This window comes from Scyliorhinus canicula, chromosome 3 (genome assembly GCF_902713615.1).
Source record: "Scyliorhinus canicula chromosome 3, sScyCan1.1, whole genome shotgun sequence".
NCBI lineage: Eukaryota > Metazoa > Chordata > Chondrichthyes > Carcharhiniformes > Scyliorhinidae > Scyliorhinus > Scyliorhinus canicula.
The window spans coordinates 198412252-198437637 of NC_052148.1; the positions used below are offsets into that span (position 1 = coordinate 198412252).

The 25386-nt window shown below is 47.4% G+C and overlaps 1 protein-coding gene and 1 long non-coding RNA gene across 6 annotated transcripts in view; one reads left to right on the forward strand and one right to left on the reverse strand.

Annotated features, from left to right (window-relative positions):
- Positions 1 to 4622, reverse strand: part of LOC119963214 — an 86727-nt gene extending 82105 nt beyond the window's left edge. The window contains exon 1 of the long non-coding RNA XR_005460054.1: positions 4548 to 4622. This is a non-coding gene — a long non-coding RNA (uncharacterized LOC119963214). The remainder of the gene's footprint in view (positions 1 to 4547) is intronic.
- The window catches only part of dclk2a (doublecortin-like kinase 2a), a 463722-nt gene that overhangs the window by 90789 nt on the left and 347547 nt on the right, over positions 1 to 25386 (forward strand). For 4 of the 5 annotated variants that reach the window (XM_038791969.1, XM_038791970.1, XM_038791972.1 and 1 more), the window contains exon 2: positions 5261 to 5592. In XM_038791969.1, the coding sequence (XP_038647897.1) occupies positions 5261 to 5592 (332 nt within the window). Of the gene's footprint in view, positions 1 to 4721; positions 4768 to 5260; positions 5593 to 25386 lie in introns of those variants that run through there. The other variant, XM_038791973.1, reaches the window with a different exon arrangement.

Consider the following 25386-nt stretch of genomic DNA (forward strand, 5'->3'; position numbering starts at 1 on the left):
TTCATTACATAGCACTAGGTCCAGAATAGCCTGCTCCCTTGTGGGCTCCATGACAAGCTGTTCCAAAAAGCCATCTTGTAAGCATTCCATGAATTCCTTTTCTTTGGATCCACTGGCTACATTATTTACCCAATCCACCTGCATATTGAAGTCCCCCATGATCACTGTGACCTTGCCTTTCTGACATGCCTTTTCTATTTCCCGGTACATGTTGCGCCCCTGGTCCTGACCACTGTTAGGCGGTCTGTACATAACTCCCATTATGGTTTTTTTGCCTTTGTGGTTCCTCAATTCTACCCACACAGACTCCACATCATCCGACCCTATGTCGTTTAGTGCCATAGATTTAATTTTGTTCTTAACTAACAAGGCAACCCCACCCCCTCGGCCCACCTCCCTGTCTTTTCGATAGGTTGTATATCCTTGGATGTTTAACTGCCAGTCCTGAACCCCCTGCAGCCATGTCTCTGTGATGCCTACCACATCATAATCATTCACGATGATCTGTGCCATTAGTTCATCTACTTTGTTACAAATGCTACGAGCATTCAGGTAAAGTGCCTTAATGTTAACTTTCTTATCAGTACAGATATTGGAAGTCCTAAGATGTCCAAAGTTATCCTTCCTTTTTGTTGCATTCCTAGTCTGCCTCAAGCTTAAATCCACCTGCCTACATGTTATCCTCCTGCGTATCTTGCCATTTAACTCCCTGCTCCCTGTCGCTTTCACTTTCCCTTCCCCCCAACTCAGAAGTTTAAAGTCCTACTGACCACCCTATTTATCCTCTTCGCTAGAACACTGGTTCCAGATCGGTTCAGGTGGAGACCGTCCCAACGGTACAGATCCCCCCGGTTCCAAAACTGATGCCAATGTCCCATGAAGTGGAATCCCTCTTTCCCACACCAATCCCTTAGCCACGTGTTTACTTCCCTAATTTTCCTATCCCTATGCCAATTGGCACGTGGCTCGGGCAGTAATCCAGAGATTATGACCCTTGAGGACCTGTACTTCAATTTTCTTCCTAGTGCTTGATAGTCCCCGAACAGGTCCTCCACCCTAGCTTTACCTATGTTGTTAGTCCCAACGTGGACCACAACAACTGGATCCTCCCCCTCCCGCTCCAGTATCCTTTCAAGCCGGTCAGAGATGTCCCGCACCCTGGCACCGGGCAGGCAACACACCATGCGAGACTCCCGATCCGGCTTGCATAGGATACTATCTGTCCCCCTAATTATAGAATCCCCTATAACAACTACTTGTCTTTTTACTCCCCCCTGTTGTTGTTGTGTAGTTGTTGTTGTTGTGTAGTTGTTGTTGTGTAGTGGACAGTCTCATGTGGGGGGGGGATCACAGAAACAGACCACCAATGGCTCCGAGGAAGGAGCCGCGCTCCGAAAGCTCGTGTTTGAATCAAACCTGTTGGACTTTAACCTGGTGTTGTAAGACTTCTTAAGGTGAGGAAGGAGCTGCGCTCCGAAAGCTCGTGTTTGAAACAAACCTGTTGGACTTTAACCTGGTGTTGTAAGACTTCTTACTGTGCTCCCTCCCCAAGCCATGATAAGTGATTTGTCCTCATTTTCCACCCCACCTGCCTTCATATTCAACTGATCATCCTCTGCTATTTCCAGCGTAGCACATCACCAAACACATCTTCCCCTTTCAGCATTTTAAAGGGACCGTTCCCTCCACAATACCCTGCTTCACGCCGCTATCACCCCTTGACAAGCTATCCCCTTCCCATGGCAACTTTCCATGAAAATGTCGGAGATGGAACACCTGCTCTTTCACCTCCACTTTCCTCAATGATCATTTCCAGGTGAAACAGCAATTTATGCATACTTCTTTTAATTTATTAACTGTATTTGATGCTCACAATGTCATTTTTTTCTACACTGGAGACCAAATTCTTTGTGGAACACCTCTATTCGTTCCGCAAACATAACTCCGAGTTTCCAGTGACTTATCCTCTTAATTCTCCACCTTGCTCCCGCACTGACCTCTCTGTATTTGGCCTCCTGCAATGTCCCCAGGAAGTTCAAGATAAGCTCAAGAAACAGCACCTAATTTTACTTTAGCTGCTCTTCTCCTTTTAATATGCTTTTAGAAGCTGTATGTTTTCATTTTTTTTGCAAATTTATTATCATATTCTAATTTCTCCCTCTTTTTTTAAGCCATCATTGCTGGTTTCTAAACTTTTCCCAATCTTCTGGCCTCACATTAATCTTCGAGCAATGTACACCTTTTCTTTCATTGTGCCACCACATTTAAATTCCTTACTTCACCACAAGTCATTCATTCTTCTTGTGTAATCAAAATGGAATATATCTTTGTTGAGACTTATGGAATATCTCCTTAAATGTCTAACACTTCTTATCTGCTGTCTTACCTTTTAACCTATCCCCCCAGTCCAGTTTAGCCAACTCTTCATACCCTTGTGAATGATTTTATTTATGTTTAAGGCACTAGTTTTAGACCCAAGTTTCCCACCCTCAAACTGAATGTAAAATTCCAACATGTTCTGCTCACTGTTCCTCAGTTGACTTTTTTTACTGAGTTCATTCATTAACCCTGCCTCATTGCACATTACCAGTTGTAAAATAATCTATTCTCTCATTGGTTCCAACATATTATTCTCAGAAATGTTTCCAAATACACTTTTATGACCTCATCCTCAAGGCTACTTTTACCAATTTGGTTTGTCTAATCGATGCGAAAGTTAAAAGCACCCAGGGGTATTGAAGTACCTTACTTACAAACCACCGTTATTTCTTGATTTTTACTCTGTCCTATAGTCTAGCTCAGGGGTGGGCAAACTTTTCTGTGCAAGGGCCACATTCAGAAATTCACAATTTTAAAGGGCCGCATAGTATATTAAGTTAAATAATTACTTCACCCGGTTATGATTCTGGGCGCCTCATATAGAACATAGAACAGTACAGCACAGAACAGGCCCTTCGGCCCTCAATGTTGTGCCGAGCAATGATCACCCTACTCAAGTCAACGTATCCACCCTATACCAGTAAGTAACCCAACAGCCCCCCCCATTAACCTTAAAAAAAAAATTTTTTTTTTTAATTTAAAAAAAATCTTTTTAATTTTTATTTTTTTATGACTTGGTGGGCCGCATAAAGACCTTTGGCGGGCCGCATGCGGCCCGCGGGCCGTAGTTTGCCCACCCCTGGTCTAGCTGCTGTTAGGGGCCTATAAACTATATCAACCAGTGACCTCTTTCCTTTGCATTTTTTTGTAATCTGTACTCAAACTGCCTATACATCTTGATCGTCTGAGCCAAGATAATTTTTCACTAGGTACTTATCTCATCCTTCATTAACAGTCTGAATTTCCCCTTGTACCAACAAGCTGAGGTCCATTTTCTCATCCTTCCCGCAGTTCCTGCTCTCATCCACACAATTTGCAAGAACCTCATCCCTATTGGAGTGTACAAGGGCTGAGGTTTCGCCAGTGCTTTTCATTAAAACAGTAAAAATATATATACAAGGCCAAACAGTACAAACACTAATTTTATGTTGGAGAAACAGGGTACCCTCCCCTCAGTACCAACGTACGGGGAGGGGGGTCGGGTGCTTTGATTATTAAACCAGTTCACAACACAGTTGTACAAAAAACAAACGGTACAAGCACTAAACTTTGCGCTGCAGAGATCAGATACCCTCACCTCTGTACCAACAGAAGGGAAAGGAAGGAGGGGGTGGGGGGAAGAGAGCGGAAAGGAGGGTACTGGGGAGGGAGGGAGTCGGGGTGTTGTGGATGATAGGCAATAGGACACTGCCTGAAATATCTACAGAGGCAGAAAAACAAAAACCTTCAATTATGATGTGCCAGATTCCAGAATTTCCCCCATGCTAAATTGTCTCTTACTTTGGAAAAAAATAATAACTCTAAATTTAAAAAGAGCACAATCTCACAGCCAAAGTTCCCAGGCTTTGTAAAGAGAAAAACTGCGGCAGCTCTCTAATCTGACTCCTTGATCATACAGTCTTTACAGAGAAAATGTGTGTCATGAATGGGCAGCATGGTAGAATGGTGGTTAGCACAATTGCTTTGCAGCTCCAGGGTCCCAGGTTCGAATCCCGGCTTGGTTCACTATCTGTGCGGAGTCTGCACGTTCTCCCTGTGTGTGGGTTTCCTCCGGGTGCTCCGGTTTCCTCCCACAGTCCAAAGATGTGCAGGTTAGGTGGATTGGCCATGCTAAATTGCCCTTAGTGTCCAAAATTGCCCTTAGTGTTGGGTCGGGTTACTGGGTTATGGGGATAGGGTGGCGGTGTGGGCTTGGGTAGGGTGCTCTTTCAAAAAAAGAGCCGGTGCAGACTCGATGGGCCGAATGGCCTCCTTCTGCACTGTAAATTCTATGAATATGAAAATGTGTTCACATTTGTGCACCTCTGTACCAACAAGGGCTTTGTATGCCCATGACAGCCATTTTTCAAAAAAGAAACTATCTGCTTCATGTGCTTAAGTATTGTACTCATTGGTTCAGCAGTGTAAGAGTTTATGTAACTCGGTCTGTAAATGGAGCTTTAACTTACATTTCTCTTTCGTGAAAACTTCCCGACATCTGTCACACGCTATGTCCCCTGCCGTGGCAAGATGGTCACCGCAACCCCACTGCGCATGCACCCTTGTCTACACATGCGCTGTAAACCATTGCCAGGTTGTGTCCTTCCAAACCGAGGTTGTGTCAGGGGCTATTTTTAAATTCTAAAACGCCATTACAAATGAAGTATGTGGCGAACTGTGGTCCTACACGTAAGAAATGAGAATATAAATGGGCCCCACACAGATTAGCTTTAGTATGGTCGAATTTTATTCCAGCCTGTAAAACATCGCACACCTTATCCTGCAGATTTTTAAAATTAGTTTGTGTTGCTTGACGTAATGTTCCAACAACAAACAAACCCAAGAGAAACGGGTAAAATACAGAAAGAGTAACCTATACATGGAAAATGCTGGACAAGTTCAGGTTAACGGGTGAGGGCACTGAACCTTATCCGGAACTGAAAGCTAAATCTTAGATTCTCACCAAAGCTTATTTTCCTTTATTTCTGTCCTGGCCGCTGCTTACTTTGCTTCCAATGAGGTGATGGAGTAATCGGTGCATGCACCGTCTTGGCAGCAAACGCATCCGATCTATTATAAAAGTTATTCAATTTCATTGCAGGTATTGTAAGGATTATCAGAATCTTTAGGAAAGTGAATCTATGCTTTAAAAAGAGTGTACGTTTTTTTTATTTCCAAACAGGAGAAAGCTACATTTGTGCATCCAGTGAGCCATTTCGTAAAGTAGACTATGCCAAGAATGTCAATCCAAACTGGTCAGTCAATATCAAGTCAGGAACGTCCCGCTCTCTCTCATCACTATCATCAAGAGGTGAAGGAAAGGAATCCAAGGATTTTATTAGACCCAAACTGGTGACTGTTATCCGTAGTGGTGTAAAACCACGGAAAGCTGTAAGGATTCTTCTGAACAAGAAGACGGCTCATTCATTTGAGCAGGTGTTAAATGACATTACAGATGCCATAAAGCTAGATTCCGGAGCAGTGAGAAGGCTCTACACGCTTGATGGAAAGCAGGTAGGAAACTCTCTAATCTGACTCCTTGATCATACAGTCATAACAGAGAAAAGGTGTGTCATGTGTTCACATTTGTGCAATAGTCATGGTTAAGCTTTGTACACCCATGACAGGTACATGACAGATATTTTGTCTAAACCGTCAGGTCGCTCTGATGATGCAACCCATACTATTTTCCAATTATGGCCACAATTTGTGATAGCCCTTAATTAGTTTGTGCAGGGCAAAAAAATACGGCCACTATCCTGACATGCTGTATTTATTCTGTATCTAATTTTTATGAGCAGTTTTGCTGTGCAGTAGCTGGCTTGCAAACTTCCACATTAACGTATTAAAATTCTTCTAATATGGCTCTGGGCAGAATTTCATGCAGTCCGTGATGGTCCATCACTGTGATGGTTTCTCCTGAGTCACTAACCAGTCGATGCGAGACCAAGTGCCCATTCTGGCAGACTCGAAGCATGAGGATTAGGAACTCTAATTGTACATTGTGTATCTCAGCTAGCTTTTATTTGTGGGCCAGTTTCCTGCAGCCTGCATTTTTGAAGCAGACACATCTTGGCCTGTAAAGCTGCAATATGTAATGCTGTTAAACAAGGTGTGAGGAGAGTATTCCTATTGTACTGCAGAGCCTGGATGAGGAAGTCATATTTTTTAGTTCACACATTCTTCAAAGATACCTCACGAGATATGTGGTTCCAACAAAACTCCAGGTCCCGAGAATCCAGACCATACCACATGATTTCTAAGGATGTGTGAAGAGTTCTGTCTTTGGTGCTTCCATTTCATCAGCAGCAATGCAGAGCTATAGCATCAATGCCAGTTGATCGTTAGATTACCTCAATGCATGATACAGTCACCAGTGCCGATAGTGGTGTGCTGATGTCATTTGGCCACTACACATAATGGATGAAGTAACTAAGGAATTTAAAAATATTGTTTTTGTTCACACTAGTTCTCAGATTAATACTCGTTTTGGTTAAATCCCTTCGTAGATGCTTTATTTTATATATACACTGCACATTAGACACAGATATACACTGAACTATGGTGCAAAAGACTGTTCTCATTCCAATTGCAAAACTATACGAAAGAGTTGGGAGGAGGATGCAGTCTACTTAACTGTGGTCCTCGAGTATCTGACAGCTGAGATGCTGGAGTTGGTGAGCAACAAGGCATGGGGCAACAGGTGGTTGTTCATCACCCCTCACCACTTGAAGCTTATCATCTGCAAGGACAATGAGCTCAATAATTTGGCAATAAGAGCCGAGCAGTTAGAGGATCTCTTGAAGGCAGTGAGGCTGTCTGATCAAAATCATAGAAACCATGAGCAGGATTTTCTTCACCTGCTTTGGGGCCTCAAAGTCAGGGTCACAGTCAGAAGCCTGAATTGTGTGGGAAACAGGTGTGTGGCAGTGATTTTCCCTGAATTTTCCCATAAGACCATCAGACATAGGAGCACAATTAGGCCACTTGGCCCCTCGAGTCTGCTCCGCCATTAAATCATGGCTGATATTTTTCTCATCCCCATTCTCCTGCCTTCTCCCCAAAACCCCTGATCCCTTATTGATCAAAAACCTATTTATCTCTGCCTTAAAGACACTCAATGATTTGGCCTCCACAGCCTTCTGTGGCAAAGAGTTCCACAGATTCACCACCCTCTGGCTGAAGAAATTTCTCCCCATCCCTGTTTTAAAGGATTGTCCCTGCTTCTCGTTTTTCCTACTAGTGGAAACATCCTCTCCAAGTCCACTCTATCCAGGCCTTGCATGTAGTGGCGAGAGGGAAGGATTGTCTTCCAATATAGGGTGGTGGGCTGGATTTAGAAATTGAAGGGCCAGTTGGTGTCTCTCCAGCGATGGAGATGCAGAAGTTTGCCTTTCCAGGTAATACAGAATGAGGGCATTTCAAGATGGAAATGACTGACCACTCGCCAATATTTTTTAGCGTATAAATTCAAAAATACTCTCAGCAGTCAGGTCACCATTGAGGTGGAGAACCCCACCACAGGAGGTCACAATTGAGAGCAGGCAGGCAGCGAGGGCCTGGATGGCCGAGCTGCTGCACAGCCACATAGCTTAAAAGGAACATTGGTCACACTCTGTACGGGGATGTGTTCTGGCGATCACGGTGGGGAGGGGGTGTCTAGAGATCATTGTCGGGAGGGGGTGTCTGGAGATCATGGTGGGGAGAGGGTGTCTGGTGATCACGTTGGGGAGGGGGTGTCTGGCGATCACGTTGGGGAGGGGGTGTCTGGCGATCACGGTGAGGGGGGAGTCTGGAGACCACGGTGAGGGTGGGGTATCTGGGATCACGGTGGGGGTGTTGTCTGGAGATCACAGTGAGGGGGAGTGTCTGGAGATCACAGTGGGGAGGGGGTGTCTGGAGATCACGGTGGGGAGGGGGTGTCTGGCGATTACAGTGGGGAGGGGGTGTCTGGAGATCACGGTGATGGGGAGTGTCTGCCGATCACGGTGAGGGGGAGTGTCTGGAGATCACGGTGATGGGGAGTGTCTGGAGATCACGGTGATGGGGAGTGTCTGGTGATCACAGTGATGGGGAGTGTCTGGTGATCACAGTGAGGGGGATGTCTGGAGATCACGGTGAGGGTGTTGTCTGGAGATCACAGTGAGGGGGAGTGTCTGGAGATCACGGTGAGGGTGTTGTCTGGAGATCACAGTGAGGGGGAGTGTCTGGAGATCACGGTGAGGGTGTTGTCTGGAGATCACGGTGAGGGTGTTGTCTGGAGATCACAGTGAGGAGGGGGTGTCTGGCGATCACGGTGAGGGGGAGTGTCTGGCAATCACAGTGGGGAGGGGGTGTCTGGAGATCACAGTGATGGGGAGTGTCTAGAGATCATGGTGATGGGGAGTGTCTGGAGATCACGGTGAGGGTGTTGTCTGGAGATCATAGTGAGCGGGAGTGTCTGGAGATCACAGTAGGGAGGGGGTGTCTGGAGATCACAGTGAGGAGGGGGTGCCTGGCGATCACGGTGAGGGGGAGTGTCTGACAATCGCAGTGGGGAGGGGGTGTCTGGAGATCACGGTGATGGGGAGTGTCTGGAGATCACGGTGATGGGGAGTGTCTGGAGATCACGGTGAGGGTGTTGTCTGGAGATCACGGTGAAGGGGAGGTGGTATCTGGTTATCACGGTTAGGGTGGGGTATCTGGAGATCACAGATTTACAGAATCCCTGCAGTGCAGAAGGAAGTAATTTGGTGCATTGAGTCTGCACCGACTCTCCAAAAGAGCACTCTACCTAGACCCACTCCCCTGCCCTAGCCCTGTAACCCCACCTAACCTTGTACATCTTTGGACATCAGGGGCCTACCTGGAGATCATGGTGAGGCGGGGTGCCTGAAGATCATGGTGAGGGGGAGGAGTGTATCTGGAGATCACTGTAGGAACATGCTACAGCATGTTTGTTTGAGAGGCTATAGGGGATGATCAGAGCTCCGCCTGGCAATCACTTTCCTGCCCTCTTTAATGCATTGCCAGGATGTGGTGTCACTGGCAAGGTCAGCATTTATCACCCATCATTTGCCCTTGAGAAGGTGATGCTGCGGTGCCTTGATGAATTGCCGCTGCACCCTGAACCTCCTCCCGAAGCTGTCCTCAGCATTGCCTGTCCCTTCCTCTCTTCCATCGTACTAGAACCCTCAAAAAGGCAGCATTGAGCCCTGGATCAATAACGGTTTTATTCTCTTCTCTGAAGTGATTGATTGCACTGATTAATGAATAACAGGTGAACATAGTGAAATACATAATCTTGAGCCAATAGTAACTGTAATGGTCTATAGTGGCGTCTGCTCTACTGGCCTTGATGCTGATGCAGCCTTGTATCTGAGGCACGAACGGATGCATTGAGATGTTCAAGATGCCATCCCTGAAAATTAACATTTCAATCTTGCAGTGGTTGCACAAGGTTTGAATAACATGTGCTACCTCACCTCAGTTCTCCAATCTCAGATCTTCCATACTCAATAACAATAAGTTACTCATGATTAATGACTGGATGCCTTTTGTCCCATTATTAATGCCAATTCTGGAAATCACATTGAAGTCTTTCATTGATGGGATGCCATATATGCAGCACCTGGGTCTCCTTAATGATTGCCTACATTCCCAAATTTCACATTCCTGTGTGTTAATGTTGAAATGCAGCGACTGTATGTTAAACCAGTGACTCCTACATTTCCCTGTCACAGGGTTCACATGGCTTCCTTCTCAAGGAACTTTTCTTCCTTTCTCTCACTTCAGACTCCATTTGAATCTTGTGGCATTAACAAATTAGAGGGAACCCCCAGAAAGGGGGTTCTGTGTGCGGAGTCTGCACGTCCTCCCCGTGTGTGCGTGGGTTTCCTCCGGGTGCTCCGGTTTCCTCCCACAGTCCAAAGATGTGCGGGTTAGGTGGATTGGCCATGCTAAATTGCCCGTAGTGTAAAAAGTAAGGTTAAGAGGGGATGGGGGGGGGGGGGTTGGGTTACGGGTATAGGGTGGATAAGTGGGTTTGAGTAGGGTGATCATTGCTCGGCACAACATTGAGGGCCGAAGGGCCTGTTCTGTGCTGTACTGTTCTATGTTCTATGTTCTAAAGGGCCCTTTAATCCAACAGTGTACTCCCACACTGCCTCACACCCCTCCCATTCAGATCGGCTTCTATTTTCAATTTCTAAGTGCGCCATTACCTTGAGTGTGGAAGATGGTGCTTCTCCACTATTATTGGAAATTAGACATTTTAGTTACTGAGTGGAAAAAGTAGCAAACCATTTCCTCTCAAAATGTGTTTTGAAAGCTTGGTACATTTTGCTTCTTTATTGCACACTTTGTTTTCCTTTTTTTTATAAATTTAGTGTCCCCAATTCATTTTTTCCAATTAAGGGACAATTTAGTGTGGCCAATCCACCTACCCGGCACATCTTTGGGTTGTGGGAGCGAAACCCACGCAAATACCGGGAGAATGTGCAAACTCCACACGGACAGTGACCCAGAGCCGGGATCGAACCTGGGACCTCGGTGCCGTGAGGCAGCAGTGCTAACCACTGCGCCAATGTGCTGCCCTATTGCACACTTTTTATGATGGTTAACTTCTTTCAACTTGTGTTTCATAAGAACATAATAACTAGGAGCAGGAGTAGGCCATCTGGCCCCTCGAGCCTGCTTCGCCATTCAGTGAGATCATGGCTGATCTTTTGTGGACTCAGCTCCACTTTCCGGCGTGAACACCATAACTCTTAATCCCTTTATTCTTCAAAAAACTATCTATCTCTATCTTAAAAACATTGAATGAAGGAGCCTCAACTGCTTCACTGGGCAAGGAATTCCATAGATTCACAACCCTTTGCGTGAAGAAGTTCCTCCTAAACTCAGTCCTAAATCTACTTCCCCTTATTTTGAGGCTATACCCCCTAGTTCTGCTTTCACCCGCCAGTGGAAACAACCTGCCTGCATCTATCCTATCTATTCCCTTCATAATTTTATATGTTTCTATAAGATTCCCCCCTCCTCCTTCTAAATTCCAACGAGTACAGTCCCAGTCTACTCAACCTCTCCTCATAATCCAACCCCTTCAGCTCTGGGATTAACCTAGTGAATCTCCTATCCGTACCCTCCAGCGCCAGTACGTCCTTTCTCAGGTAAGTAGACTGAACACAATACTCCAGGTGTGGCCTCACTAACACCTTATACAATTGCAGCATAACCTCCGTAGTCTTAAACTCCATCCCTCTAGCAATGAAGGACAAAATTCCATTTGCCTTCTTAATCACCTGTTGCACCTGTAAACCAGCTTTTTGCGACTCATCCACTAGCACACCCAGGTCTCTCTGCACAGCAGCATGTTTTAATATTTTATCATTTAAATAATAATCCCTTTTGCTGTTATTTCTACCAAAATGGATAACCTCACATTTGTCAACATTGTATTCCATCTGCCAGACCCGCCCATTCACTTAAACTATCCAAATCCCTCTGCAGACTTCCGGTATCCTCTGCACTTTTTGCTTTACTCATCTTAGTGTCGTCTGCAAACTTGGACACATTGCACTTGGTCCCCAACTCCAAATCATCTATGTAAATTGTGAACAATTGTGGGCCCAACACTGATCCCTGAGGGACACCACTAGCTACTGATTGCCAACCAGAGAAACACCCATTAATCCCCACTCTTTGCTTTCTATTAATTAAGCAATCCTCTATCCATGCTACTACTTTACCCTTAATGCCATGCATCTTTATCTTATGTAGCAACCTTTTGTGTGGCACCTTGTCAAAGGCTTTTTGGAAATCCAGATATACCACATCCATTGGCTCCCCATTATCTACCGCACTGGTAACGTCCTCAAAAAATTCCACTGAATTAGTTAGGCACGACCTGCCCTTTATGAACCCATGCTGCGTCTGCCCAATGGGACAATTTCCATCCAGATGCCTTGCTATTTCTTCCTTGATGATAGATTCCAGCATCTTCCCTACTACCGAAGTTAAGCTCACTGGCCTATAATTACCCGCTTTCTGCCTACCTCCTTTTTTAAACAGTGGTGTCACGTTTACCAATTTCCAATCCACCGGGATCACCCCAGAGTCTAGTGAGTTTTGGTAAATTATCACTAGTGCATTTGCAATTTCCCTAGCCATCTCTTTTAGCACACTGGGATGCATTCCATCAGGGCCAGGAGACTTGTCTACCTTTAGCCCCATTAGCTTGCCCATCACTACTTCCTTAGTGATAGCAAACATCTCAAGGTCCTCACCTGTCATAGCCTAATTTCTATCAGTCATTGGCATGTTATTTGTGTCTTCGACAGTGAAAATTGACTCAAAAAACCTGTTCAGTTCCTCAGCCATTTCCTCATCCAGTTCCTCATCTCCCATTATTAAATCTCCCTTCTCATCCTCTAAAGGACCAATATTTACCTGAGCCACTCTTTTTTTGTTTTATATATTTGTAGAAACTTTTACTATCTGCTTTTACATTCTGAGCAAGTTTACTCATAATCTATTTTACTCTTCTTTATAGATTTTTTAGTAGCTTTCTGTTGCCCCCTGAAGATTTCCCAGTCCTCTAATCTCCCACTAATCTTTGCCACTTTGTATGCTTTTTCCTTCAATTTGATATTCACCCTTATTTCCTTAGATATCCATGGTCGACTTTCCCTCTTTCTACCGTGCTTCCTTTTTGTTGGTATAAACCTTTGCTGAGCACTGTGAAAAATCGCTTGGAAGGTTCTCCACTGTTCCTCGACTGTTGCACCATAAAGTCTTTGCTCCCAGTCTACCTTAGCTACCTCTTCTCTCATCCCATTGTAATCTCCTTTGTTTAAGCACAAAACACTAGTGTTTGATGTTACCTTCTCACCCTCCATCTGTATTTTAAATTCCACCATATTGTGATCGCTCCTTCCGAGAGGATTCCTAACTATGAGATCATGAATCAATCCTGTCTCATTACACAGGACAAGATCTAGGACCGCTTGTTCCCTCGTAGGTTCCATTACATACTGTTCTAGGAAACTGTCGCGGATACATTCTATAAACTCCTCCTCAAGGATACCTTGACCGACCTGGTTAAACCAATCGACATGTAGATTAAAATCTCCCATGATAACTGCTGTACCATTTCTACATGCATCAGTTATTTCTTTGTTTATTGCCTGCCCCACCATAATGTTACTATTTGGTGGCCTATAGAATACTCCTAACTTTTTGACTTTTTCGCCTTACTATTCCTGATTTCCACCCAAATGGATTCAACCTTATCCTCCACAGCACTGATGTTATCCCTTACTATTGCCCGGATGTCATCCTTAAATAATAGAGCTACACCACCTCCCTTATCATCCACTCTGTCCTTCCGAATAGTTTGATACCCTCGGATATTTAATTCCCAGTCTTGACCATCCTTTAACAATGTTTCAGTAATGGCCACTAAATCATAGTCATTCACGATGATTTGCGCCATCAACTCATTTACCTTATTCTGAATACTACGAGCATTCAGGTAAAGTACACTTATGTTGGGTTTTATACCTCTGTTTTGAATCTTAACACCTCGATCAGTAATTTCTCCTAAGTTATATTTCCTCTTAACTTTTCTCCTAATTTTCCTTGTCGCTGAGCCCATATCTTCATGTAACAACCTGCCGCATCACTTACCATTTACGTTTTTACTTCCCGTTTTATTCCTTTTAGTATTACTGGGCTTATTCACTGAGCTCCCCTCAGTCACTGTACCTTGTACTGTCGCCCTTTTTGATTTTTGACTATGGCTTCTCTGCCTTACGCTTTCCCCCTTACTGCCTTTTGTTTATGTCCATTTTACTACCTTCCGACTTCCTGCATTGGTTCCCATCCCCCTGCCACATTAGTTTAAACCCTCCCCAACAGCTCCAGCAAACACCCCCCCTAGCACATCGGTTCCAGTCTTGCCAAGATGCAGACCCTCTGGTTTGTACTGGTCCCACCTCCCCCAGAACCAGTTCCAATGCCCCAGGAATTTGAATTCCTCTCTCTTGCACCATTTTCGAGCCACACATTCATCCTATCTATCCTGACATTCCTATTCTGACTAGCTCGTGGCACAGGTAGCAATCCTGAGATCACTACCTTTGAGGTCCTACTTTTTAGTTTAACTCCTAACTCCTTGAATTCAGCTTGTAGGACCTCATCCCGTTTTCTACCTATATCGTTGGTGCCTATGTACACCACGACAGTTGGTTGTTCACCCTCCCCCTCCCAGAATTCCTGCAGCCGCTCCGAGACATCCTTGACCCTTGCACCAGGGAGGCAACATACCATCCTGGAGTCTCAATTGCGTCCGCAGAACCGCCTGTCTATTCCCCTTACGATTGAGTCCCCTATCACTATAGCCCTGCCATTTTTCTTCCTGCCCTGCTGTGCAGCAGAGCCAGCCATGGTGCCATGAACCTGGCTGCTGCTGCCTTCCCCTGGTGAGCCATCGCCCTCAACAGTATCCAAGGCGGTATATCTGTTTTGCAGGGAGATGACCGCAGGGGACACCTGCACTGCCTTCCTACTCCTGCTCTGTCTTTTGGTCACCCATTTTCTATCTCCCTCAGTAACTTTCACCTGAGGTGTGACCAACTCGCTAAACGTGCTATCCACGACGTCCTCAGCATCGCGGATGCTCCAAAGTTAGTCCATCCGCAGCTCCAGAGTCATCAAGCGGTTTAACAGGAACTGCAACTGGACACACTTCTTGCACGTGAAAGAGCCAGGGACGGTGGACTTGATAATTTTCAGGAGTTCTTAAAAGATTCTTATTGACAATTTTCCAATTGGTTTCCACACCTACAATTCCCCACCGATCTGATTAGCTGTTTTTATTTTGAAATTAATCAGTGCAAAAGCAAAAACATGTGGCAGCAAGAACTGTGATAGGCAGTATATGTGCCCTGGAAGTAAGATTTCACATTGTCTTGATGTAGCAACCCTGGGGCGAAATTCTCCGACCCTCGGCCGGCGGCGGCGTTATTCCCGCTCCCGCCGGGTTTTTAATTCTCCGAGCGGCCAAAAACCGGCATTGTTCAAATCCCGCCGGTAGCCTCTGAAAACAGCTGGCGCTGGCGGGATGTCATTGATTTTTAACAGACAGACATTCTCCGTGCCGGATGGGCCGAATTCCCGCCGACGTGAAAAACAGAGTAGCTTTAAAACGGCGTCAACCATTGATGATGGTTGACGCCGTTCAGTGACCTAGGGCGAGTGCGGGGGTAGCAGCGTTGGAGAGGGGTGGATTGGGGGGGGGGTTGCGGCGTTGGGGGGGGGGGTTGCGGCGTTGGGGGGGGTTGCGGCGTTGAGAGGGGGGGTTGAGGGGGGGTTGTGGCGTTGAGGGGGGGTTGTGGCGTTGAGGGGGGGTTGCGGCGTTGAGGGGGGGTTGTGGGTTACCTCCCTCCCCACCACCCCTACCCCCCTCCCCACCACCCCTACCCCCCTCCCCACCACCCCTACCCCCCTCCCCACCACCCCTACCCCCCTCCAATGCCGCCCCCCCCCTCTCTCAACGCCGGTACCCGTCCCCTCTCTCTCAACGCCGGTACCCCCCCCTCTCTTTCTCAACGCCGGTACCCGTCCCATCTCTCTCAACGCCGGTACCCACCCCCCCTCTCTCTCAACGCCGGTACCCACCCCCCCCTCTCTCTCAACGCCGGTACCCACTACCCCCCCCTCTCTCAACGCCGGTACCCACCCCCCTCTCCTCTCCTCTCAACGCCGGTACCCCCCCCTCTCTCTCTCAACGCAGGTACCCCCCCCCTCTCTCTCATCGCCGGTACCCACCCCCCTCTCTCTCAATGCCGGTACCCACCCCCCCCCCTCTCTCAACGCCGGTACCCACCACCCCCCCCCTCTCTCAACACCGGTACCCACCCCCCTCTCCTCTCCTCTCAACGCCGGTACCCGTCCCCTCTCTCTCTCTCTCAACGCCGGTACCCGTCCCCTCTCTCTCAATGCTGGTACCCACCCCCCTCTCCTCTCCTCTCAATGCCGGTACCCGTCCCCTCTCTCTCTCAACGCCGGTACCCACCCCCCCTCTCTCAACGCCGGTACCCCCCCCCCCTCTCTCAACACCGGTACCCACCCACCCCCCCTCTCTCTCAACGCCGGTACCCACCCACCCCCCCTCTCTCTCAACGCCGGTACCCACCACCCCCCCCTCTCTCTCAATGCCGGTACCCACCCCCCCTCCTCTCCTCTCAACGCCGGTACCTGTCCCCTCTCTCTCTCTCTCAACGCGCCACTTCCGCAGCGGGTGAAACTGACGCATATCGCGTCAGTCCGCTGCTGGCCCTTTCGGGAACGGAGATTAACGGCTTAAAAGAAGGCCCCGACGCCGGAGTCATCCGCACCGCTTTTGCCCGCCGGAAATGGGCGTCACGCAGGTCTTCGGAGAATTTCGCCCCTGTTACTAAGTAATTCGACAGACAGTACGGCCAGAATTCTCCAGTCGTTGCGATTCACTTTTCCCACTGGCAGTGTACTCCCTCCCACGGATTCTCCGGTGGCATGGGGTGGTTTCAGTGGGAAGTCCCTTTGACAAGCAGCAGGAAGATAGAATGTCGTCTCGAGCAAACGGCCCGCGGCTGAGAAACAAGCGACTGGGGGACCGGAGAATCCAGTCCACTGTCTATTCTCTGGAAGAGAATATTAAAAAAATCCTAAAAGCTGAAATGTATTATGCATTTTGACTGAGTGCTCTGATTATCGGTACCTACGTTTTGTTTCCTCCCTCTGGGGATTTGAGATTTATTCAAGTTGGCATCCACCTGTATTGAACTAATTGTCTGACCCAGGAAATTCCAATGCATTTGCATTCCAAGATTGTTACCGGAGTGCTGTTCATGCTCTGACACAGTCATGACAGCCAAATGGGATCATGGATTTTCAATTTGGCTATTTGTATGAGCTGCATAAAATGTAAATTAGAACCAGCCTGGATTTTCACCGAGTTGAAACAACTCGGGCAGCAGGGTAGCATGGTGGTTAGCATAAATGCTTCACAGCTCCAGGGTCCCAGGTTCGATTCCCGGCTGGGTCACTGTCTGTGTGGAGTCTGCACGTCCTCCCCCTGTGTGCGTGGGTTTCCTCCGGGTGCTCCGGTTTCCTCCCACAGTCCAAAGATGTGCGGGTTAGGTGGATTGGCCATGCTAAATTGCCCGTAGTGTCCTAATAAAAGTAAGGTTAAGGGGGGGGGGTTTGTTGGGTTACGGGTATAGGGTGGATACGTGGGTTTGAGTAGGGTGATCATGGCTCGGCACAACATTGAGGGCCGAAGGGCCTGTTCTGTGCTGTACTGTTCTATGTTCTAACTCCCGAGCCATTTAAGAATGGCAGAAGGGATCTGATTCCAGGATTAATGCCCTTATTCCCAGTGCCCCCAGTTTTCTCTGGTGCGGGATAAGGGTATGGTCAGCGAATCCATACCCCCTGCAATTTTCACGGAGTCGGGCTAGTTTCATTGTGCCTCACGATTCACAGTCTCTCAGAGGATTTGTTAACCATGGCCTCGGTTTGGGGGCCTTTTGAATGCTCACCCTTGCCTGCATGCTCACTCCATTGCTAGGCACCAGGTCAGAAGATTGGAAAGAATGTAAAAAACAGCAAAGAATGGCTAAAGGAAGGAAAAATGAGAGAAAGCTAGCTGGAAATACAAAGACAGATAGTAAGAGTTTCTATAGATATTTATAAAACAAAAGAGTTAACCAAGTGAGCATTGGTCCTCTAGAAAGTGAATCTGGAATCAATAATGGAAAATAAGGAGATGTCCGATGAATTGAACAGGTATTTAGCATTGGTCTGCACTGTAGAGGATAAAGGGAGCACCCTGGAAATAGTAGTAATTCATGAATTAGAAGGGAGGGAGGAACTCAAAAAAATTACATTCATCAGGGAAGAGGTACTGAGAAAATTGTTAGAATAGCGAGTTGACAAATCCCTGGTCTGGATGGATTTCACCCAAGAGTCTTGAAAGAAGTGGCCAGTGTAATAGTTTGTTTTAATTTTCTAAAATTCACTAGATTTGGAGAAGGTAAAGTAGCAAACGTAACTCCATTATTCATAAAGGGTGAGAGGTAGAAAGCAGAAAACTGAAGGCCAGTTGGTTTAATATGTGTCATAGGGAAAATGTTGGAGGCTATTATTAACGAGGTTATAGCAATACACTTAGAAATTTTTAAGCCAACCAGGCAGAGTCAACATAGCTTTGTGATTGGAAAAACATGTTTAAGCAATTTTTGGAGCTCTTTGAAGTTCCATAACATGTGTTGTGGATGAAGGGGAACCAGTGGATGTACTGTTCTTCGATTTCCAGAAGGCATTTGATAAGGTGCCTCATCAAAGGTTATTACAGGAAGTAAAAGCTCACGTTGCAGGGGGTAACATTTAGTCATTGCTAGAAGATTAGCTAGTTAACAGGAAACAGAGACCAGGCATGAATGGGTAATTTTCTGGTTGTCAAATATGTGATGAGCGATGTGTCACAGAGATCAACCCCAATTTACCGCCTGTTACCAAGTCCCACTGATCTCTTGGGTGCCGAAAAGTCTGGGTTCTGCTGTCCAAAGCGAGCAGTGTACTATGTTGTAACGTTCAAGTTCCTCACCTGCCCTGCTTGACTTAAAGATATATGTCCATTAAGCATCAAATGGCTAAAATAGTAACAGCAAAAATAAAGAAAGGGGCAAAAAAGAAATCAATAGAAAGGGCCCTTACAACATAAGAAGGCTAGATAAGAATATCGATCGGTGAGATGAGTGGCAAGGATCTGGCAAATGGAATAGAGTGTGGGAAAATGTGAGGTTGTCCATATTGGCAGGAAGAATCAAGAAAAAGCATATTATATAAATGGTGAGAGATTGCAGAGCTCCTAGATGCAGAGGGGTCTGGGTGTCCCAGTGCATGAATTGCAAAAGCTTAGTATGCAGGTACAGCAAGTAATTTGGAAAGCGAATAGAATGTTATTGTTTATTGCAGGGGGGATTGAATACAAGAGTAGGGAGGTTACGCTTCAACTATCCAGGGCATTAGTAAGACCATATCTGGAGTACTGTGTATAGCACTGATCGTCTTATTTAAGGAGAGACGCAAATGTGTTGGAAAAGGTTTTCGATATTAATATCTGTATTGCGTGGGTTGTCTTATGAAGAAAGGCTGGATAGGCTTTGCTTGTATCCACTAGGGTTTAGAAGAGTATGAGATGATTTGATTGAAACATGCATGATCCTGAGGGGACTTGACAGGGTGGATGTGGAGAGGATGTTTTCTTCCATAGGAGAATCTAGAACTAGGGGCCGCTGTTTAAAAAATTAAGGAAATACTTTTCGCTCAGAAGATTGTGTGACTTTGGAATTCTCTTGCTCAAAAGGTGGTTGAAGCAGAACCTTTAAGGCAGAAGTAGATAGATTCTTGATAAGCAAGAGGGTGAAAGGTTATCAGGGCGAGGCAGGAATGCGAAGTTGAGGTTAAAATTAGATCAGTATGATCCTATTGAATGGCGGAGCAGGTTTGAGTGGGCCAAGTGACCTACTCCTCCTAATTTGCATGTTTGTAATTGTGCCAATGTATGTCTCCCACACCCCCATTGGCCTCCCATACTGCCCATACCCACTCAATGTCAACTCATGTTGCCCAACCACACCCATTGGGCCACATACCAGCCATGCCAACTCATGCCCTCATACTATCCGTGCAACTCAGTACAAACTCATGCTGATTCCATGTTCATTATGCGTGCTTGGATGTAAGTCCAGACCAATTGGTATTAGCACAGCAGAGGTTCTGTTTTGAGAGTGGAAGGAAATTGTTGACTTCACTTGATTGACATCTTTAAAAAAAAATGTTTATTAATTTTTTTTCATAATGATCAACACAAACCAGAACAAAAGACAGAAGAAAAAAAAAGAAACCACAATCAAATATAAAACAAAAACACACAACCCATAATTAACTTAACTACTAAAACTGACTTAATGCCACGAACAACTAACAGTGACTAACTCCTTCAAAAAAGGAAATAAATGGTTGCCATCTTAGATAGAACCTCTCCACAAAACCCCTGATGGTAAATTTGACCTTCTCCAAATGCAGAAATGACATCAAGTCACCCAAACAAGCAGAGGCGATATTTGGCTCCAGGCTATCAGCGAAGCAAAGGCGACAGCATTAGCCTGTACCCCAGATTGAATCACCAGCGAATCCGACACCCCAAATATGGCCACAAGTGGACACAGAGAGTGGCTTCATGTGCGCATTCAAGAGCGATATAGAACTGTACGAACCACACTCTGTCGGGTCTTTGTCTTTGTTAAGAAGCAGGGAAAAGAAAGCTTGAGTGAGTGTTGGATGCAGCGACCCTTGGGATAGGGAATCATTAAACATTGAATTGAGTTGGATGATCAGCCATGATCATAATGAATGGTGGAGTGGGCTTGAAGGGTTGAACAGCACCTCCTGCTCCGATTTTTTTTTCTGTTTTCTAACATGTCCAATAACAAGGACACAACCTGTTCTGAGGACTTGTAAAATTAATTTGGAAAACCATCCTGTTCAGGGGCCTAGCCAAACTGCATCAGCCCAATACAATTTAAAATCTCCTCTGAGCATAGCGGGGAGTTCAACTCATTGCCCAGATTCACCTCAACCATTGGGATGGGTAGGCCGTCCAGAAATTCGGACATGACCGGTTTATCTGCAGGACGCTCCGATTTATTAAGATAATGGTTAAAGGATTTTGAAACTGCACTCATAGAATCATAGAATCACTACAGTGCAGAAAGAGGCTATTTGGCCTATCGAGTTTGCATTGACTCTCTCAAAGAGCACCCTACCTATCCCCGTAACCCAGAAAAACCACCTAACCTTTTGGTCACTAAGGGGCAATTTAGCATGGCCAATCCACCTAACCTGCACATCTTTGGACTGTGGGAGGAAACTGGAGCACCCGGAAGAAACCCAGTCAGGTATGTGGAAAATGTGCAAATTTCGCACATGCAGTCATCTAATTCTGCAACTGAACCTGGATCCCTGGCGCTATGAGGCAGCAGTGCTAAACACTCTGCCACATTGTCCTGGGGAGGGGCAGAAACAAAGTTGCAACCCAAATTAATTGTCTGAGTATTCTCCTGGGAGGCTGCCTGCCGTTTGAGTCGGTGAGCCAGAAGACAACTGGCCTTCTTGTACTCCTAGAACATGATCCTGGAGCATTATAACTGACATGCCACCTTGGCAGTGGACAATAGCTTAAACTGAGTCTGTAATATTTTCCTATTTGCCAATAGCTCCTGAATAGGAACAAACACGCACTGGTGATCCACCTCTTGAATGGAATCCACCAGCCTCTGCTGCTCCAGCCTAGCTATCTTCAACACATACGCCTTGTAAGAGATAACTCACCCCCCCTCCCCCCCCCAGCCCCCGCCTCCCCTGAGGACCACCTTAAGAGCCTCCTATAACATGGAAGGTAAAATTGAATCATACCTTTTTATAAATGTTTTTTTATTGAGTTTTCATATTTTATATATGACAAATTACAAGTTATTAGAGAGAGAGGAAAAAAAAAGGAAAACACAAAATTTTTTTACATGAATATTTACAGGTAAGCATCTTCATAACAATAATTGTGGCCGCCCCCTTTAGCCCGCATACATATTTTACATTCCCCAATATGGCCGAGGCACATGTTTATAGGCATTTATTTATAGTTTGGTTTTGGGCCTTGGCTTGCCATCAAACCCCCATACCGAGCCCGTAGCCCCCTCCCCCCGGCTACCTTCCCCCGATTCCCGCCCATTTTCCCCTGGTTCTTGGCCACCCGACTATTCTTCCTCATGTACGTTGGCCACAAACAGGTCCCGGAACAGTTGCATGAATGGCTCCCACGTTCTGTGGAAGCCGTCGTCCGACCCTCGGATGGCGAATTTGATTTTCTCCATTTGGAGAGATTCCGAGAGGTCGGACAGCCAGTCTGCAGCTCTGGGTGGTGCTGCTGACCGCCAGCCAAACAGGATTCTACGGCGGGCAATCAGGGAGGCAAAGGCAAGGGCGTCCGCCCTCCTCCCCAGGAATAGATCTGGCTGGTCTGAAACCCCGAAGACCGCCACTATCGGGCATGGCTCCACCCTCACCCCCACCACTTTGGACATAGCCTCGAAGAAGGCTGTCCAGTACTCCACAAGTCTGGGGCAAGACCAGAACATGTGGGCGTGGTTGGCCGGGCCTCTCTGGCACCGCTCACATTTGTCCTCCACCTCCGGGAAGAACCGACTCATACGGTTTCTCGTTAAGTGGGCTCTATGTACCACTTTTAGTTGCGTCAGGCTGAGCCTTGCGCACGTGGAGGTGGAGTTGACCCTATGCAGTGCTTCGCTCCAGAGTCCCCACCCTATCTCCATCCCCAGGTCATCCTCCCATTTCCTTCTTGTTGCGTCCAGTACGGTGTCGTCCCTGTCTACCAGTCGGTCATACATGTCACTACAGTTCCCTTTCTCTAGGATACTTGCGTCCAGTAGGTCTTCCAATAGTGTCTGTCGTGGCGGTTGTGGGTACGTCCTTGTCTCCTTTCGTAGGAAGTTTTTGAGCTGCAGGTACCGTAGCTCGTTCCCCCCAGCTAGCTGAAATTTCTCTGTCAGTTCGTCCAGTGTTGCGATCCTGTCGTCCGTGTATAGGTCCCTGACTGTCAGTGTCCCCCCGTCCTGCCTCCACCTTTTGAAGGTGGCGTCGGTCAGTGCTGGTTTGAACCTATGGTTGTTGCAGATGGGAGCCTTGTCCGACATTTTGTACAGGCCAAATTGCTGCCGCAGTTGGTTCCAGGATTGGAGGGTGGCTGTCACCACTGGGCTGGTGGAGTGTTTTTTGGGTGGGGATGGGAGTGCTGCCGTGGCGAGGGCCCGGAGGGAGGTTCCCATGCAGGAGGCCTCCTCCGCACGCACCCACTCGGCTTCTGGCTCCTGGATCCATCCCCTTACTCGCTCGGCTGTTGCCGCCCAGTGATAGAATTGTAGATTCGGGAGGGCTAGCCCCCCCCCCCCTGGATTTTGTTTTTTGTATGACCTTCTTTGGGATCCTAGCATTTTTACCCCCCCATACGAACGCCATGATATGTTTGTCCAGCGCTTTGAAAAAGGCCTTGGGGATGTAGATCGGAATGGATCTAAACAGGAAAAGGAACCTGGGCAGTACGTTCATTTTGATCGTCTGGACTCTCCCCGCGAGGGAGAGCGGGAGTGTGTTCCATCTTTGCAGGTCCTTTTTAACTTCCTCCGTCAGGCTGGTGAGGTTCCATTTGTGGACCCCTTTCCAGTCATGGGCTATTTGGATCCCCAGGTAGCGGAATTTATTTCGGGCTTGTTTGAACGGCAGGCCCTTTAGCGCTGCCCCCCACCCTTGCGGGTGTACTGGGAAGATCTCACTTTTGCTCATGTTGAGTTTGTAGCCCGAGAAGGCTCCAAACTCTTTCAGGAGCGCGATGATTCCGTCCATGCTGCTTTGTGGGTCCGAGATGTAGAGGAGCAGATCATCCGCATAGAGTGAGACTCTGTGCTCTCTACCTCCCCTTCGGATCCCCCTCCAATTTTTTGCTGCCCTGAGCGCGATTGCTAGCGGTTCGATTGCTAGTGCGAACAGCAGCGGGGACAGTGGGCATCCTTGTCTGGTGCCCCTGTGCAGCTGGAAGTATTGGGAGTTGGTATTGTTGGTCCGTACACTTGCCATGGGAGCGTTGTATAGGAGCTTTACCCAAGCGGTGAACCCTGTTCCAAGCCCGAACCGCTCCAGTACCTCTATGAGGTATTTCCATTCGACTCTGTCGAAGGCCTTTTCTGCGTCCAGGGAGACGATCACCTCTTGTGTTCTCTCCCCGGAGGGGGTCATTATCACGTTCAGCAGGCGCCTGATGTTCGCGGTAAGCTGTCTACCTTTGACGAAGCCCGTCTGGTCCTCTGTGACCACCTCAGGTACACAGTCTTCTAGCCTTTTGGCTAGGATTTTGGCCAGTATTTTGGCGTCTGCGTTCAGCAGGGATATGGGTCTGTGTGACCCACATTCCGTTGGGTCTTTGTCTTTCTTAGGTATCAGCGAGATTGAGGCCTGTGCTAACGTGGGTGGCAGTGTGCCCCTAGCTAGCGAGTCTGTGAACATCTCCCGCAGGTGCGGGGCCAGCGCTGTCGCGAATTTTTTGTAGAAGTCCGCCGGGAATCCGTCCGGTCCCGGCGCCTTCCCCGTCTGCATGGAGCTAATGCTCTCCATGATCTCTCCCAGTGCTAGTGGTGCTTCCAGATCCCGTTTTCTGCCCTCTCCCACGACTGGTATGTCCAGTCCATCAAGAAACCGGTTCATCCCAGCCTTCCCCGTTGGGGGCTCCGAGGTGTATAGCTCTTGGTAGAAGGCCTTGAAGGTTTCGTTAATCCTCTCTGGTTCTGTTTCCCACGTGCCTCTGGTACCTCTGATTTGCGCAATTTCCCTGCTGGCTGCCTGCTTTCTCAGCTGGTGTGCCAACAGGCGGCTGGCTTTGTCTCCGTGTTCGTACAGGGCCCCGCGTGCCTGGCGGAGTTGGTGTACTGCTTTCCTGGTGGAGAGCAGGTCAAAGTTCCTTTGTAATTCTTTTCTCTCCTCCAGGAGCTCTACGGTCGGGGCCTCGGAGTATTTACGGTCTACCTCCAGTATGGAGTCGACCAGCTTCTGCCTAGCCACCCTTTCCTCCCTATCTCTTTGCGCTTTGTAGGCAATGATTTCCCCTCTTAGTACGGCCTTAAGCGATTCCCAGAACGTGGAGGATGAGACCTCCCCGTTTTGGTTGTTCTCCGTGTATTCCGCTATGGCCCGCGCTATCCTTTCGCTGAAGGCCTTGTCAGCTAGTAAGGCACCGTCCAGCCTCCATGTGGGGCGCTGGGCCCTTCCCGTCTCCAGCCGCACGTCCATGTAGTGTGGGGTGTGGTCTGATATCACAATTGCGGAATATTCCACCTTGTCTATCCCTGGAAGCACCGTTTTCCCCACCACAAAGAAGTCAATTCTGGTGTACACATTGTGTACTGGGGAGAAGAAAGAGAATTCTTTCTCCCCCGGGTGGGCGAATCTCCAGGGGTCCACTGCTCCCATCTGCTCCATATGGTGACTGAGTTCCCTTGCCATGTTTGAGGTTTTCCCCGTTCTGGAGTTTGATCTGTCCGTCTTTGGGTCCTGTACACAGTTGAAGTCCCCCCCCATGATTAGTCGGTGCGTCGCTATGTCACGGATTTCTGCCATGGTCTTTTGGATGAAGCTCGTGTCGTCCCAGTTGGGCGC